This window comes from Heterocephalus glaber, unplaced genomic scaffold, assembly GCF_053883595.1.
Source record: "Heterocephalus glaber isolate CG9 unplaced genomic scaffold, H.glaber_assembly_v1.0 deba00000943, whole genome shotgun sequence".
In the NCBI taxonomy this organism is placed as follows: domain Eukaryota; kingdom Metazoa; phylum Chordata; class Mammalia; order Rodentia; family Bathyergidae; genus Heterocephalus; species Heterocephalus glaber.
In genome coordinates, this window is record NW_028258175.1 from 8,207,612 (window position 1) to 8,226,918 (window position 19,307).

Consider the following 19,307-nt stretch of genomic DNA (forward strand, 5'->3'; position numbering starts at 1 on the left):
ATGAGAAGACAAGTATGTTTGAACCAGAGTATCTGCTTTCTACTACTAAATGTAAACACTTCCTCAGCTCAGCACTCTATAAGCAACTGTTAAGTGTGTTAAATGTTTCTCAGGCCTTAATTTGTGTACACAATCTAAGCAGGACATCGACCTAGAATTTACATTTCAACCGTGCCATTAAAAAAAGTGTACATGTGCCTCTCTTACCACAAATCTGCTATTAATAATAAGGAAAATACTGTTTGACTTCAGAGTAAGAGAAAGAAAAAGGGGGAAACCCAGATGGCTCAAGCGGATTTATTTTAGGTAATCCTTCCTGGTGGACATATATGGGAAAATCAACATTTCAAATTTGTCTTTTTCTTCTAAAAATGGTTCACTAAGCTTAAGTGGGAACTTAGCCACCAGAAAAAAAAAAAAAAGAAAGAAAAAAAGAATAGGATTAGCTAAACTGAATCTCGGCTCCTACAAACTTTACACACGCAACAGCATATTACAAAATCCAACTAGAATCACACAATTGGGAACAAATACAGAAAAAGGTAAATCAGAAAACATCTAATTTATAATGAGAACTCTCACATAATCATTTGTCAAAACTAATGACTTGGGGCCGGGGATTTAGCTCAGTGGTTCCGCTGCCTGCCTCGTAAGCAGGAGGTCCCGAGTTTGATCCCTGGTACTAAAAAAACAAAAACAAACTAATGATTTGATTAAGGAGGTTCATTCTGTACTTTTGAGTCTTTTTGTTGCAGTTTGTGGTGCTGGAGATGGTGCTAGGCAAACACTCTACCACTGAGCTAACTCCTTTAGCCCCTTTCCCTAGTTTTTTTCAGACAGGGTCCTGGGATATTGCCCAAGCTAGCCTTGAACTCCTGCCTCAGCCTCCTGAATGGCTAGGACTACAAGCACACACCACTATGCCTGGCTTGAGTACTTTTTAGCTATTTGTCCTTCTTGGCCCTACTTTACCTCTATTTCATCTGTTCCTCTTTTACCCTACCTCTGCTTAAAGAAAGAGAGGGAAGGCACTACTGTCTTGTATTTGGAAAGGTTTCTCAGAAACCTCTGAGAGAAAACATAGTTTAAGATGAGTTACTTATTTCTCACTAACATGGCATAGCAGCACACAATATAAGTTAACCAAATAAAACATCCTTCCAAAATCTTGAAATACAAAGCCTGAATGCTACCATCATTTTAGTGGACTACTATAAGTTATCCTTTTCTATATAATATTAAAGTCTTCTTGGGCTGGAGATTTAGCTCAGTGGTGCCGCCACCTGCCTCAAAAGCACAAGGTCCTGAGTTCGATCCCTGTACAAAAAAAAAAAAAATTCAAGTCTTCTTCTTTGAAGGGCTTTATTTAATTTTCCATGAAGAGCTTTGAATGTCCCTTTTTTTTCAAATTTGAGACAAGGTCTCGCCTTGTGTTCAGGTTGGCCCTGAACTCACTTTGTAGCCCAGGCTGGCCCTCAAGCTCATGGCGATCCTCCTGCCTCTGTCTCCTGAGAGCTGGGATTACAGGTGTGCACCAGCACAGCTGGCAGAATGTCTGTTTCTTAAACTTACTGAAGTTCCCAATATTTTGTTTTCAAAGTTCAAACTTTGATTCACTGAGTCTTTTTAGCCACTTGAAACTGTGCAGCTCAGACTTTCAAGTGGACAGAAGACATACATAACAGCTTACTTTCCTCCCAAATGTCTCCCAGACAAACATGTAAACACAGTAAATTCTCTGTGCATGAAATCCTAAGACAATGTATATATTAAAATGGCCAGTTATATCACTGTTTGGTGTATTCATGATATACTGTGTTAATAAAAAAAAAACCACAACACCGAAGTCATCCCATAACCAGTAATAGGCAGATGTGCTTGGTTACTTTGTATTTGAGTGTGTGCGCATGAGGGGCTGGGGATTAAACCCAGGGGTGTTCTACCACTGAGCCACACCCCCCAACCCTATTTATTTATTTATTGGTACCGGGGATCAAACCTGGGACCTTGCACTTGTGAGGCAGGCAGTGGCACCACTGAGCTAAATCCCTGGCCCCAACCCTATTTATTTTGACATAGTTTTGCTACAATGACTAGGCTGGGCTTGAACTCGTAATCCTCCTGTCTCAGCCTCCTGGGTAGCTGGGATTACAGGCTTGTAACATCACCCTCAGGAGTTACATATTTTTGGTTGATCTGCTGGGGTAAGATGCTGGGCTATTATTCTGACCACTTGTGACAAAGACTAAATGAGCCCCTGCTATGTGCCAGACACTGAAGAAAAACACTAAATTTAAGACCATGTTCCTTATCCTCAGGAATTTCAGAGTCTGGGGAAGACAGACATCAAACAAATCATCCTACAGCTATGTACATAAAGGAAACTGTGTCATGTGCCATGAAAGAAACAATGGGGTACCCAACTCAGATCGGGGTGATGGACAAAGTATTGAACTGTAACAGTGGTATCTGAGCTGGAACCTGAAAGATGAGTGAGGGGCTTGAGGGGAGGAAGGGTGGGCCTGAGGGCTGCAGGCACCTAAGCCTTCCTTCCAGGCAGGACTAGGACAGGCAGAGGCAGTCTGCTGGCCAAGTCAGGCTTGACTAGTGACCTCAGAAGGACACAGTCAATGAGCAGATGAATGTATCCAATAGAGAAAGACAGGCCTTCGAGTCATGACCAAAGGAGACACAGAGCAATTTGGAAAAATGAGTAGGATATATGACGTTTAATGAAAAAAGCAGGACTCCAACTAATTAAATGAAATGTGGATCTGAGAAGAATGAAACTGGCAGTAGGCTCATGCTGAATGTGATATGACTTTTATATTTATAAAAATATTCCTTGAAGGAAGTATATTGGCAAGTTACGGTATATCCACCTGACAGGATTAGATAACCACTAAAAATTCTGACAAAAACTTTTAACTACATAATTAATAATGATTATAATATAATAAATTTTGTGGGGTTTTTTTTTGTTTTGTTTTGTTTTGTTTTGTTTTTGGTACTGGGGATTGAACTCGGGTCCTTGTGCTTTCAAAGCAGGCAGTGGAACCACTGAGCTAAATCCCCGGCCCTTATAATATAATAAATTTTAAAGTACAAAATACATAGTTGCATAACATGATTGTTGTATTTTCAAAAAGCTAAACATTTAAGAGAATATATTTGAGGGCCGGGGATTTAGTTCAGTGGTTCCACTGCCTGCTGTGCAAGCACAAGGACCCGAGTTCAATCCCCAGCACCAAAAAAAAAAAAAAAAAAAAAAGAGAATGTATTTGAAATAGTATACTATTAACAACAGCATTAAACAATGTAATTACTAAAAACACCTTGAGAAAAGGAATCTAGCAATTAGAAAATATAATAATGACAATATATGGAAAACTGTTAAAATAACTACATCTCTATTAAAGTACTGTCTTAATATAACTCAGTCTTACCTTTCTTTAATGAATATAACGCTGAGGTGAAGAAGGTCAAATAGCCAGGAGGCTGGGGTGAGCCACTGAATTCAAAGTACCCAAGTACTCCAGGCTGCAGGAGCAAGAGCACAATTAGGTGACTGAGGCACTATTGGCATGCAATAATTTTAAATATACAAGAGTGACATGGTATTATAATTTGACAATTACTGCGCTTTGTTGCATTTCAGTTTTTAAAAAGCCTAATCACCTGAGCAAAGTTGACAGCTGGGTTGAACTCCATTTAGACAGCATCAGAGTAAGGGATAGAGTGGCAGCAGCCTTCATAGGATGGCACAGTGGTAATTCAGGAGTATCAAAGCTGAAACTTCCTTCTTCCTCAGTAAGTCTTTCCACCTCTCCAAGCCCCTGGCTCAAAACTTCACCAGAGTTCAAGCATTCACTCACTTTAATTTAACAACTGTAAGCTATAGCAGTAATACCTCGTAACTCCTCTATGATTTCTTCAATTGCCTCCTCTCAATCGTTCTAAATTTACCTTCCCACTTTGCTGGAAATCAGGTTAATTGGTACTGCCCTCTGGCTTCTCCACTCTCACAAACTCATTTCCACCTGCTGACTCACATCTCTAAGCTTAGCATCAAATGGCCCTTCAATCCGCCAAACCAATTAACTGTCCCCCTACCAGACACATTCTATCTTCCTGCTCAAAGTATATTCTTCCCTCTCTGGAGGTCCTACAGCACTCTGTCCAGTTTTGTCCTGTAATAATTGTATCTGTCTTAAAAGAAATCCCTGAGGAAAGAAAGTGCTAGAGTCAGAAGACCTAAGCTCAAGTCCAAGTTCTAGGGAACTAAGGCATAACATCAGGTGAACCTTGATTGAAGCACTGGTTTCCTCGCTGGCAAATGAAGCCAGTTCTTAACGGGGTTACTGTGAAGAGCAAGCCTGATAAACTGTAAAGCAAGAGGCAAATGTGTAGAATCCTTCCCAGCACTAAAGCCATTAGCACAATGTTCTTAGTAAGTGGGAATTTAATTTCTTGGTAAAATTTTACATCAGTACATTGTATATGAGAGAAAATCTGATCTGTAGTGGAACATGTTACCTTTCCAATTTAAACCACTTGCTTAAAAGCTCATAAGCTTCAACTTTAAATCACTGGTTTTCAATCTGAAAGAAACTCAAATGGAATGTTTTATCCTAATATTGAGAAAAATCTAAAAAATAACCAATTTCTCAAACTAAGGAAATAAAAAAGCAAAGTTCTGTTTGAATGTTGTGTTCTGTTTGTGGGATTTGAACACAGGGCCTTGCATATGCTAAGCATGTGTGCACTCTGCCACTGAGCTACATCTCCAGCTTCAAAACAGTTACTGAAAACAAAATTTTCTTTGGCCTACTCTTTAAAAACATTTTAAACAAACAACCACCAACTGACCTAAAGGAAACTTACAGTATTTGGGTTCCTAGGATTTCATACCATTCTATGATGATAAAAGAAGCTTTCCTACAAAGAACAAAGGAAAATAAAATCTTCAGAAATTCTAGCCACCTAGTTAATATTGGACATAACAAAAATGGAAACCAATTCAAAGTAAACAGACTAATTTAGCTTTCTTTAAAAATCTGACCAATTTCTCAAATCAAAACCAAATTCATTCTAAGTATTAATAAATCTTCCCTAGCTGGGGCCGGGGATTTAGCTCAGTGGTTCTGGCACCTGCCTTACAAGCTCAAGATCCCGAGTTTGATCCCCAGTACCAAAACCAAAACAAAACAAAACAAAAAACACCAAAGTCCTGGGATTATGCACCACTATGCCGTTTCCCAATCTTCCCTAGCTAGAAAATAACATTGCATTATCTGAGGTAGCTTCATGGAAGTGGATGTGGTCCATAAGCATGTACATATGTGAGTATGCAATTACATACAAATAAGTGAACATACATACAAACATTTACACAAATTAAAGAATGTAAAACAAATATGAATTGAGTCTCAAAGAGAAATCTAAATTGAACCTTTAAAAATGAATAAAGGCAGGGCCGGGGATTTAGTTCAGTGGTTCAGGCGCCTGCCTCTAAAGTGCAAGATCCTGAATTTGATCCCTGGTACCCCCCCCCCCCCCCCCCGCAAAAGAATAAAGGCTTGACCACTTGCAAGTGTGCTGTGTGGACATTTCTATAGTACAAAAGCTTGTTTTCATTGGTGGCATCGCTGCTGCAATTTTCATAGCTTGGACGAAGGTGCCTCTGTCTTCAGAGGAACTAAGTTTGACTACAGAAATTTATCAACCAGTACAGTGCAAAAGAGCCCCATAAGCAAAATTATTTTCACTTTCAGTGCCAAAGAAATAAAGAACTAAGATTCAGTAACTATGTAAGATGACTAAAGGTTTGTAAAATACTAGCTATTTAAAACACGAGAAGCAGGCAAAGTGTATTTTAAATGACAACTGACAGGCATAATACTGTGAACAGTCTGGACTGAATTTTGAAAACTAGCATGCCTCAGAAGATAACCTAAAATTAATACTTCAGAATAATAAAAAGAGGAAATCAAATGAAATAATGGTTATTTGTTATTTCTATTGCAAATTATTATTTAAAAGTTGCCAAACCAGCTCAGTTACATTGTAGGTAGAGCATTTTGCAACTTTTCCCCCAAGATTTCAATGTCTTCCCAACAGAAGCTCCATCATTATTTAAGAAATCACTACAGCTGGGCATAGTGGTGCACACCTGTAATCCTAGCACTTGGGAGGGTGAGGCAGGAGGATCAACACCAGTTCAAAGCCAGCCTGGACTACATAGTGAGTTCAAGGCCAATCTGAACTACATTGTGAGACCCTGTTTCAAAAAGCCAAAATGAATAAATAAATTAATAATAATAACAATGATAAAAAACAAAAAAAAAATTGCATGAGGATAAGAAGATAAATACATGGGACAAAGATCTTTCACCAAATTCACAATTTAGCAAAAAACAAGACACGAGGGCCAGATAATAACTTGACCAGTTTGTTTTTAATTCAATTCTTTTATATATAGTATATTTATACCTGTTATAAGGAGGTTGAAAAGTAGCTATTTATAGGAGACAGGCAAATCTTTAACAAAAATATTTCTTGTGGAAGTGGGCACCACTGGTAGTATAAATTTCAGCAGAAGGCGCACACACCCTCTAGCGGCCAATGAGAATAGTTACCGTGGTGTGTTTTTACTCAAAGGCACTTGAAATATTTCTGCATTAACATTAACTTACAACTAAGATGTGTAAAATGATTTTCTTCACGGTGCTACAAACCCATAAATTGACAGAAATGATATCTGTCTGCTTAATATTCAGACAATATTTTACTTACGAGTAATATAATACTAGAAGCCAGGCATTACAGGTTTTTCTGTGAAATGCTCAGGTTTTTCTTTCACCTGCCAATTTACCTAACACTTCGTCTTCCTCTCCAAAAGATTCCCAAGTCTTTTCCTATCCCACTTAAGTTTAAAAGACTTTGGTTTACCAAACTGTGAAGACTCAATGAATGGATGTTTGTTACACAACTGTTCTTAAATTACAGAAATTCACAAAAAGACTTAGCACTTGCCTAGAGGCCCTGGGTTCAAACCCCAGTACTACAAAAATAAGTAAATAAAAATAAAAAGGAAAGCTCTGCTGATTTAGCTACCAATACCTAAGATAAATGATATCTAAACATACATATATTAAAATTAGAAGAACTATAAAACCAGGGGCTTTGAAAACATTACCATTACTCAATCCTATTCTCTTTCTAATCAAACTTAATGTCCACCAAAATAAAAATGACACTGGATTCTGTTTGACTGTGTTGTCCACAATAATAAAGTACATCTTCCTGTCTAGATGTTAAACAGGCAGGAAGAACTCTCAAGGAATGAACTTCTTAACATACTTTGCAACAGATGACAAAGCTCTCGACCTCCCTTTGCAGTATCTTCTGGCAAGTTCACTGCAGGTTTTAGCCATATTCTTGATTTATAAAGTAGTTAATCACTTTAGTGTTTATCTAGGAAGGGAATTCTAGACCCTACCCTGTCTCAATATTACCCTGATAGATTGTGATTACGTATACAGATCACTCCCAGTTCTGCAGACTATGTACTCATGACTCAATAACAGGAAATGACAAAACTGCTGCTTTAACAGTAAGTTAAGTGCCATGGCTTCATATTTTATTGCTATTTATTCTTAAACCATTCATAAAAATAAAGAAAAGTTACAACCACATTAAGAAGCCAATGCCTTCCAAATTTTTGTGCCATGAAAGAAAAAGGTTCAACACTGATACAAAATAAGTATTTAAAATTTTATCTGTAATTTTTTGTTTTTTGAGACATGGTCTCACTATCCCTCCCAGGAGGGCCTTGAACTGCTGATCTTCTAGCCTCAGCCTCCCGAGTGCTGAGATTACAAGTGCCGTGATACCTACCTTTCTTGAATTTTTAACCTCTAGAAAGAGAGTGAAGTTCAACTCAGGGACCTTAAACATTACTTTGAGGAAGGAATATGGGACACAAGAAGACTCCAGATTCCAGGCTACAGTTTAGTCGCCACTTAGGTAAATCATACCATCTGTAAAGTCCACTGACCTCGAACAGCTACTAGGCAGGTGAGCAGCTCAAAGACATCGGAAAGCTAAAAGGTGGTTACCAATGCACAGCTTACTCAGTATATTTTCTTGCCAATAAGGACAAAAGCATATCCAAATTTACAGTTAAGTACTTAAAAATGTTTTTTCAGCCTTTAACGTCTTTCTGTGGGGTTTATGTAAAGGTAAAATTGTTTTTCTAAAATTGCACCCGGGCTCACAGTCATATCTCACAAACATAAAACTATGGTTAATAATTAGCAATCTGACTGAGGTAGACTTGAGATAGCTATGCATGAAGTCAAATAAAACATTTTCCATTGGTTAAAAACTTCTACTCTCGGCCAGGCGTGGTGGTGCGTGCCTGTAATCCCAGCACTTGGGAGCTCAAGGCCACGCTAACCCACATAGCAAGACAAACAATGCAAAAAAGAAACCACTTCACTTCTCTTGCCAGGCACAATGGTGCTTACCTGTAATCTCAGCTAACTGAGAGGCTGAGGCAGGAGGACAGCAAGTTTGAAGCTAGCCTCAGCAACTTATAGAGACCCTGCCTGTTTCAAAATAAAAATAAAGGAAGTTGGGAATGTAGCTCAGTGGTAGAGCATGAGTTCAATCTCCAGTACTGAAAAAAATCAAACAAAACAAAATGGCTTCTGAGTGGATTCAACTGTAAAACTTATAAAAATTCAAACCAAGATACAATTAGAGGCATTCCTTTTGGGGCTAGGCATGTGCTCAATGGCAGAGCATATATATGGCTAAAAGGTGTGAGTTTGATCCCCAGCCCCCATCAAAAAAACAGACAGAGCATTCTTTTTGATAATGATAGAATAAGTATATATGAATAAAGCACTATATATGTGCTTTTGAGAAAAGAAAGACCTTGAGTAAAAATAGAGTAAAAAGTTGAATATTAGTGACAGTCTAACTAAATCCTGGCTCTAATACTTCACAGATAACACTCCAGAATTTTCTAGTCAAAACACTGTTTAACTTTCATCTTCTCTCTGCTGCCACCATTAAGAGCAGATAAACTTCCAAATGTTAGATTATGGCTTTGTGTGTCATGAAAAAAGATGTGTTTGTACTAACACCTGTGACACTTCATCTTAAGGCCTTAACTGGGGAAACAGAATCATTCAGAGCAGTTTTGTCAGGGGTATTTGTCAATATTTGGAGATATTTTTGACTGTCACAAGTGGGAGAGAAACCAATGCTACTGGCATCTAGGGGTGTGGCCAGCAATGCAGATAAATATCCTGTAAATCACAGGACCACCCCCACAACAGAGTTAAGTGGCCCCAAATATCGAATATTAGTGCTAGGGTTGAGAAACCCTAATTCAGCAGAACGCCCAAAAGCATACTGTACTCAGCCAGGCACGGCAGTGCATTCCTATAATCCCAGCACATGAGACTGAGGTAGGAGGATCACCATGAGTTCAAGGCCAACCTGGGCTACATAGTGAATTCAAGGCCAGCCTGCACAATATAGCGAGAACCTGGGTCAACAAAAAACAAACAAACGGCCAGGGATTTAGCTCAGTGGCACCAAGCCTGCCTCACATGCACAAGGACCTGAGTTTGGTCCCCGGCACTGCAAAACAAACAAACCATACCATACTAGAAAAGGGGTTCCAAAAATAACCTTAACTGGGCCAGGGATTTAGCTCAGTGGTTTTACTGCCTGCTGCGCAAGCGCAAGGACCCGAGTTCGATCCCTGGTACCAAAAAAAAAAACCCAAAAAATAACCTTAACTTTCCTGTACATTCAACTAAAACATGACAGTGGTTTCATTTCTGGATCTGGAATTTTGTCTTTATATCACTTTACAAAGCATGTGTATAAATTTAACACAGCTTCTTTCACAAGATAAATGATTCAGAAGTGCCACGCTGGGCTTGACTCTAGTCATTTTACAGTCAATCCAGTATCATCTCTTTTTTTTTTTTTTTTGGTACTGGGGATTGCACTCGGAACCTTGCACATATGAGGCAGGCCCTGGAACCACTGAGTTAAATCTCTGGCCCCGATCATCTCTTGATAAACAGACTATTTCATCCTAGTGAGAAGCTCAGCAAAGGATGAATACTAACATAATAAAGTTATCCATAGCTTTGGGGAGAAGCAAGGCATTTTAAAGGGAGACACAAACCAATAAATTGGGGGTCCCATCTTAGCAGCAGTCTTTTGGTTCCTGTGGGGGGTTGTTTTCAATTGTGTGTGTGTGTGTGTGTGTGTGTGTGTGTGTGTGTGTGAGGGGGTAGTACTGGGGATATAATCAAAGGAGTGTTAATCTATGTTCCCACCTCCTTTTAAAACTTTGAGAATGGCTCTGAAGTTGCCCAGGCTGTCTCAGAATTTATGATTCTCCTGCCTCAGCCTCTTTTTTCAGTATTTTTTGAGATGGTCTTGCTATGAGCCCAGGCTGGCCTCAAACTCACAGCAATTCTCCTGCCTCGGCCTCCCAAGTCAGCCTCTTGAACAGATTAGATTACAGGCATGTGCCACTACATGTGGCTTGGTTCCTACTTAAAAGCACTGTAATCACTGTTGTATTTAGTGTTTTGGGTTTTTTAAAAAAAATGTTGGTACTGGGAATTGAACACAGGACCTTGCACTTGCAAGACAGGCGTGGTTCCGCTGAGTTAAATCCCCAGCGTCTGCTGTATTTACTTTTAATTAAATCAAGCATGAGTAATGTCATGAGTCTGCTGTGAACTCCATATCAATACATGGAACATGATCTCTGAAAGTACTTCTGAGAAGCAGATTCAAAGGATACAAAGGGTGAAGATAAGGACCCAGCCTTGCAGCTCAGTCACAAATGTGCATGGCTCTCTCCTACAGAGGCAACTCAAGGAGACACTAGGCACATCAAGGCAATAAAAAAAAGGGGTGCAGTGTGGTGTCCTAGTTACTTGAGAGGCTGAGGCAGGAGGATCACTCAAGCCAGGAAGGAGTTCAGGGTCAGCCTGGGCAACACAGGGAGACCCTGTCTCAAAAACAAAAGAAGGCCAGAGATTTAGCTCAGTGGCACCGCTCCTGCCTTGCAAGTGCAAGGTCCTGAGTTCAATCCTCGGTAACAAAAAACAAACAAACAAACAAAGAACAAAAGAAGGAAAAGGCTTTCCTGACCAGAAACTTACGAACCTTCTGTCTGTCTCTTTCCAACTTCTACACATCACGGACGTCAGAATGTCAGTAGAGTACATCTAAATTGATTCTCTTATTTTAGACATAAGAAATCTGTGAGAAACTCAGAAATTAAGACTTGCTAATGTCAGGGCTAAAACCCATGCCTCTAGAATGCTGGTTGAGTCCTCCTCCTTTACCACATTACCTCTGCTAAGAACTGATACAGAAAAACTGCCACAGAATTTTCTGGACACAAGTCTCTGATGAAACTGAAAATAATAATGCAGCTGCCTCTCAGTCTTATTAGGTGAAGGGATCTCAGTTTCTCCCACTTTTTTGGGAACAACAGTTTCGTTGTCACACAGCTCTTCTATTTCTCTCTTTCCTTTGTAGAAGGGTTTACATGAAAATTTAAAGAACACCTAGCATGCTCAAGGCCCTGGGTTCAATCCCCAGTGTTACAAAATAAAAATGATAATAATAATAACAACAATAACAATAGCAATAAAGAAAGAGATTTCAATTAAAACCAGGCAAAGTACTCTACAAACAACCCAACAGAGCCTATTTGAAGAATGACTTTTTAATTACAAAACAAAATTTTTAAAAATACAAGTCTAGTATTATCACATTTAAAATTCTCTTAATAATCCTAAATATCCAGAATTGTTTCCATGAAAGTTTTCACTGGTTGGGACTAAACCCTAGGCATCTTCCACATCCCTGTTTTACATGTGAGACATTGGCTTAAAGGGGCTAAGTAGGGGCTGTGGATGTAGCTCAGTGGTCTAGCATATGTAAGGCCCTGGGTTCAAACCCAAGCACCACCCCCCAAAAAATTCTACATAACTAGCCTGAGGCCACACAAATGGAAAATGACAGAGTTGAGCTTGATCTCATGTCTGGCTCCTGATTTTTCACTATTTTGCTAAACTACCTACAGTGACACTGCCTGCAACCTACCATATATCCATGGGGAAACTCACTGGTTACAACATTACTGCACTTACGAGAGTGTCAGCATGGCCCCTGATACCCACTAAGTGAATAACCTGCCTAAAATCACAGACCCAGTTCTGCCAAAGGAACCAAGCCCAGGTGCCCTACCTCTTGGCATAGCTCTCCTCCTCACCCTGTAAAGGCAGATGGAAGACAAGCCTTCAAGGTGCACAAAAGTCCACTCTTTCTCCACGTAAGATTAAGGAAATTAACAGTGATGTGTATCTAACAACTACCAACTGAGCAACTTGACACTAACAACACTGCTTGGGGAATCTGCTAACAGTTAACACAGAAACAGGGTTTCTAACATGAAGGAAAAGATGATGTTCTGATGAAAATATTCACACCAACTACACACAGTACAAAAGGTAAAATTCAAGCCAGGTGTCGTGCTGCGTGCCTGTAATCCCAGCACTCCGGAGGCTGAGGCTGGAGAATATATTTGCATACAAGACCAGCCTGGGCTACACAGTGAGTTCAAGGGCAGCCTGAATACATAGCAAGACGCTGTCTCAAAAACAAAAACAAATGTGTGTGGGGGTTTTGACCTAGGCACAATTTCCAACTGCCTGTTGGTGAAGTCTAGATTCATACGGTTTCTATCTCTAGCACATATTTATGGCCTTGATTTTGTTGTACCTAACTATCAATTTTACTTACTGTATCCAAGTATCATCTTACATATGTCTAAAGGAATGCTTTTGTGGAACTATTTTTATAATTTTAAAGTTTATTTTATGAAATCTTAATCCTGGCCTCTCAATAAGCTTCCCTGAACATGCATTTATAAAGCTTATAAAAAGGGCTGGGAGGGCCGGGGATTTAGCTCAGTGGTTCCAGCACCTGCCTTGCAAGCACAGGGTCCTGAGTTTGATCTCTGGTACCAAAAAAAACAAAACAAAACTGCAAAAGAAGCCATGTCATTAAAGTTATGAAATTTCCTGTAAATGGGACCTTCAGATAGTTACACACTTAATAAAACAGAAAGGAACAAACTTCCAGTTTTAAAAAGAATCTAACTACAACAAATGAGAAAAGCCAGGTATCTCGTAATACATTACTGCAAGCCATCAAATTTTTAGGAATTTACAGTTGCAAACTGTAAGTTAACAAATTGTAAAGTCTAATGTAAGTTAAATTAATTCTCATTTTCTCTGTGAGGCAAGAGGAAAGTTCACTGAAAATTTCCAAGCAAAATACAGACAAGATTGTGCAAGTAGCCAGGCATGGCGGCCTTTGCCTGTAATACCAGCACTCGGGAGGCTGAGGCAGGAGAAACGCCACAAGTTTGAGGCCAGCCTGGGCTACATAGTGAGTCCAAGTTCAGCCTGAACTATACAGTGAGACCCTGTCTCAAAAAAAGAGCAAGTATTTTATTCTCTTAAAATTCACTTGGCCAAACCATCCTTATGATCAGTATCTCAAAATGCATTTAACCAGGGCTTATTATATGTGATCTTTTAATTGCTGCAATTCAGAAAGTATTTAAAAATAAAATTTAAAAACTTATTACAAATAATCCAGAAAACCCAATAAAAGGCCTTGGGAATAGAGGAGATATGAAAGACAGATACCTCGTAGTCTGAGAGAAAATCTAGTAATTCTGATTGAGATGGGATGTAGAGAAGTGGTTTCATCACCCGGCAGACAAACTTCTCAATGTAAACAGCACTCATGGGGCCTTTGTACTCGATTGGTCCAAAACTAGTACCAAAAAAATGAAAAAGTAAAAACAATACATCATGCATTAAACCTATAATATATAGCTAAAATAATCAACTTTAACACCTGAGTGGTTCAGAGGTAAGGAGCCTGCTTTGGTCAGGGGGTGACTGGAGAGCTAATTAAGAATCAGCATTAGGTAAGGAGAGGTACAAGTGGCTGTTACTCTTCCATGCGCTTAATTCAACTGTAAACTAAATTCATTCTAGTCTCTGAATTTAAAAAAAAAAAAAATTAATTCCCACACTATTTCTTTAAAAATAAAAACAAAAAAGCCAGCCCTGGAAACTGACTACATGCTAAAGGATTCCAGGATCTTTTCACAATTCAAGGTAGGTAAGCAGAGTCCTTTTATATATTATACTGAAATAAGGAACAATTTGAGAAGTTGGCCACTGGCCTACTAAAAAGTAGTTATTAAATATTCCCATAGGTGCTTATACAAAGGATCACTAAGTGAACCTCAAATCTTGTTTAAAAATTTGCTGCAACAGAAAAAACTAGGTGGAAATGTGAAGTCAGGAAGCTGTGTAAACAATCTTCCTTTTTTTTCCTTACAGCTATACTTGGAGACACAGGAATCGGATCCAGTACTGCTAAATAATGCCACCATCATTCAGTTTCCTCTTAAACTAATCTGAATGCTCACCCCCTCTCTCAATCTCACACAATTCAGAAAAGTACAATTGGGTGATAGGTGGTAGGGTGGGGAGGTATGTAAAATTTGTGAAATTCAGCAACTCCTTAACCATTCATCTCTCTAAATGAAATTGATATTAGGCTTATTGTTAAAAGTAACATAGGTAGCACAATACTTTAACATAAACACAAAAATTCACATACACACATATGATGAAATAAACAATTCTTCAGTGTATACATGCCAAAAGAACACTGGCATGAAAAAGTGAAAACAGTATTCCACTTGCACAGCTGGGAGAAAGACCTAAGAATTCCATCAATTCAAGACTTACCACAAATTAGTTCAGTTTAAAGATTACTACCATTCCCACCAGTCCCATCAATCAACAATTTTTAACTTAAAAGAAAAAAATCGAAAAAGCATCTGCTAACTTACTTTGTTTAGCAGAAAGGAGCCAACCAGCCAGAAATCTCATTTACTCAAGCCAGAGGGCTTGCTAAGTTCCCCTGGTGGGTCCTAAAGTCCAGTAAAGGCTAACAAGATTCCACAATGCAGGATTTTGAATGTTTTACCTGTAAACTACAGCCACTGACACAAGGCATGCTGATCTGGTGTAGCCGGTTCTGACACCGGGTTTTGAGAAAAAACTCCCTGCGTTAGAACCTGAATAAGCTTCCTTTGGACCGATCAATCCAAACCAAAGAAACCTACTTTCCCCAAACAGGAAAGCCTATTAGCTTCCTTAAGCAGCTACTATGAGACAAGCCAGTGTAATAAACTCAAACAACAGCAGCGACAAAAACATACAACAGCAGTACTTTGCTCAGTAATGAGACCCAATGAACACATCCTCGAGCATTAATAACCAGGAAGAATCTCGTGACTGCTCAGAATGCTCCCAAGACCCTGTAGGTGACAGGAAACATTTGTGTGTGTATGTATATAAAAGGCTTGGAGGCTTCTAAGATAAGACATGAGAAAGCTACCTTCTGGGAACTTCTGTGCCTTGACACTGTTTTAGGCACACTGAAAATGTGTAAAAAGTGCTGAAATGAATAGGAAGAAGTTTGAACTGACTTAAACAAGTAAAACTTCAACAGGCAGGCCGGGGATTTAGCTCAGTGGTTCCACCACCTGCCTTGCAACCATAAGGACCTGAGTTCGATCCCTGGTACCAAAAACAAACAAACAAAAAAACCCAAACCTTCAACAGGCAAAGGGGAAGGGTGGCCACTTCAAATTGAGTACCAACCTCAGAGTCCTCATCTGTAAACGAGAGGTTTGGATTACATATTTCTAAAGTTCCTTTCAATCTTTCTACAAAAGCTGGGGAGAGGGGAACAATATGAGACAATACTGTATCTCAAAATGACATTTGTACTCAATTCAAGGGAATTCTTCTGCTTTTAAGGTTGTATCAAGTTAAGTCCAACTCCAGGCAGGACTATAACTCCTGCTAGGCATCTGTGCCCTGTTCCAAAGCCAAAGGTAGTGCAGGGACCTCAACAGGGAAAGTTCATCCTCCCTTACAGAGAAGACTCTTGAACCTTCAAGGATACACCTTACGCCTACCTTCAAAAAGAAAAATGTAATCCTGAGACAGTTACTGTTGTCAAATTTTTTATTTTGAGATAAGGTCTTGCTAACTTCCCCAACCTGGTTCCAAATTTAAAATCCTCCTGCCTCAGCCTCCCAAGCAGGTGGGAATATGGGTGTCTACCACTGCAGCCAAGTCAAAAGTGGTCTTGATAATCCCCAAGCAAAAACTGGTTTGTTACTGCAAATATTAGAATTACAAACATTTGAGAGCCGAAGGAAAATATGTAGATAGAATTGAGTAGTGTGGTTTTGGTCAAATACTATCAATTGTTCCTGGGAAATAATACTATTATGTCACAGAGGAGTTTATTTTGGAGATATGGAAGTGGGATGGAATGGGACAGAAAATTCATAAATGACAGTGTACTGATGCTTGCTATATAAAACTCTTCTGATTAAGGCCCAGGAAGTTCAGAGGCAGGGAAAAGGAAAAGATCTTTACTAAAAAGTAAACATCTTGTCAGTCGTGGTGGCACCTGCTTATAATCCCAGCACTGAGAGGCTGAGGAGACAGGAGGATCAACGTGAGTTCAGGGCCAACCTGGGCTACATAGTGAGTTCAAGGCCAGCCTGATCTACAAAGTGAGACCATGCCTCAAAAAACAAAAACAAACTTATTAATCGAATCTCTTTTACCCATTTAGACTTATACAACTTCAAGCCAATTACACTGAACAAAACCCAAATTCCATCTGCCTCCAAAAGCCTTCAAGCCAGATTCATAGACATGTCCACAGCATGGTCCACAGTCTAAGCAGTACTCTAATATCAAAAGCCAATACTTCCACAGCAAAAGAGGAACCTTCCGTGGGTAAATACCATAGGTAGCCTCTTGTCCCCTCAGTCAGATGAATTCATCTGGAGACAAAAATTCATGAAACTGGTTTTTCATTCCTCTTTGTAATTTCAGAATTGTGGACCAGTAATGATTTTCTTCCCAATTGAAAAGGCAAGGGCCAGGGATTTAGCTCAGTGGCACCGTACTTGGCTCGCAGGTGCAAAGTCCTGAGTTCAATCCCTAGTACCAGAAAAAAATAAGAAAGAAAAGATAAGACACCCTTCTTGACCATGCAATGTTTGTAGGTTACAAAATGAGGAATTTTGTATATTTTTGTATTGTAAGGGCACTTTTAAATATCTGAAATGTATTCAATGTATTCATTCAATGGAATAATTCTTACTTTTAAAAAAATGTTGCAATTTCTTACCATGAGTGTTTCATTATGTATGCCTAAAATGTTCCAATAAATGTTTGCTATAGGAACTAGTATTCCTGCCTGATCCCACCCTTTGCTTATAAAAAGGAGACAGACATATACATCTATAGGAGAAAATAAACCAAGTAATTATATACAGTTGATAAATTTATCAAGTTTTTAAAATTTTTTTGCTTATCTGTATTTTCTCAATTTTCTACAGTGAATATCTAATGCTTTTAAATAGTAAAAATTCATTTATGTGTTCAACTTAATTGAAATCAGAAACATTACTGAGAAGTTCTTACCTCCGATGATACAGATGTATCACAGGAAAATAAAAGAAGTGTTTCTGTTTTCTGCATTTCCCCTGGTTCCACCAACAGTTAATTGCCACAAACAACACCTGCAGAACCAAAAATGGTTTTCAAATGACTATGAATAGCAACTGTAACCAAGATTTAAAAGATGAAATTATAAAAGTGGAACTAGTCCTCTCTTACTGAAAATGAAGGTATAAAAAAACCGTTTCAAGCTTTCAAAGGTCATTTATTATTTAAAAAGCTTAGAAAATAAAATAAAATGAAATGAAATAAAGACAGATTCTTCTCAATATTTAACTAGGACTTAGCGTCTGGCCCAAGAAGAAAATTACTTATTTTGTATTTTAAAGTGAAGCCAGAGATAGTGCTACACACCGGTAATCCTAGGACTCTAGGAGGTTGAGGCAGGGGGATGACAAGTCTGAGCCCAACCTAGATAACTTAATGACTCAGTAAGACCCTGTCTCAAAATGAAAAATGAAAAAAGGGGTGGGATTAGCCTAGTGCAAAGAACCTGGGCTCAATCCCCAGTACCACCAAAAAAAAAAAAAAAAAGGAATTTTAAAGTGAATGCCAAGGAGCTTTCTTTTTGTAAGTATGAACACACTAACACTTTGAAGGAGAGCAAGGAGGACCTAGCTTCAGTCCCCAGCATCACACGCACGCACACCCACACACACACACACACACACACACACACAGAGAACAGAAAGGTATGTCTTTCAACTGTCAAACTAAGTATATGAAAATGTTGTTATTGCAGGGCCAGGGATTTAGCTCAGCGGTGCTGCCACCTGCCTAGGAAGTACAAGGTTCTGAGTTTGATCCCCAGTAATTAAAAAAAAGAAAAGAAAATGTTATTGCAAATAAAATATCACACTGGGTGTGGCTGTACATCCCTATAATCCCAGCTACTGGAGAAGCTGAGGCAGAAGGATCACAAGTTGGAGCCCAGCCTAGGCAACATAGCAAAGACTGTTTCAAAAAAAAAGGCTGGGGATATAGCTCACTGGCAGAATGCTTGCCCTGGGTTTGATCCACAGCACAAATGTCAAAGGACTATTTTTAATGACTATTTTAGACACCAAAACAGATAATCAATGGTTTTCAGCCATCTAAAAGATAGTACTGACCAATAAAACATGGAATATAGCAGGGTGTGTTGGCACACACCTGTAATCCCCCAGCACTTGGGAGGCAGAGGCAGGAGGATCGCCATGAGTTCGAGGCCAGCCTGGGCTACAAAGTGAGTTCAGGGCCAGCCTGAACACAAAGCGAGACTCTGTCTCAAAAAAAAAAAAAAAAAAGAAAAAGAAAAAAAGAAAAACATGGAATATACAGAGTCTGCCAAAAAAAAGTATACACCAGGAAAAGAAAAATCTGCATAAATATTTTAATACTAAATTTATTAAGACATCGTGAGATTAATACAAGTTATCTTTGGCCTCTACAATTATAAGAAGTGCTCAAAGTGGTGGCCATTAGCTTCCAGACATTATTAATATGGTGAAATGCTAAAATGTGTATACATATTTTTGGTTCTCTCTTTCTCTCTGTTGAAGTATTTAGGCAACAATGTCCCTAAATCTGTGATTTACATTGAAATGTACCAAGAATAAGATG

At 38.9% G+C, this 19,307-nt stretch overlaps 1 protein-coding gene across 2 annotated transcripts in view; it reads right to left on the reverse strand.

The window, feature by feature from the left end:
* Positions 1 to 19,307, reverse strand: part of Txndc11 (thioredoxin domain containing 11) — a 62,082-nt gene that overhangs the window by 32,993 nt on the left and 9,782 nt on the right. The window contains exons 3-5 of one of the 2 annotated variants that reach the window (XM_004855864.3): positions 17,670 to 17,767; positions 13,776 to 13,905; positions 3,447 to 3,540 (exon numbers count right to left, since the gene is read on the reverse strand). In XM_004855864.3, coding sequence (XP_004855921.2) covers positions 3,447 to 3,540; positions 13,776 to 13,905; positions 17,670 to 17,767 — 322 coding nt within the window. The remainder of the gene's footprint in view (positions 1 to 3,446; positions 3,541 to 13,775; positions 13,906 to 17,669; positions 17,768 to 19,307) is intronic. The other variant, XM_021237258.2, reaches the window with a different exon arrangement.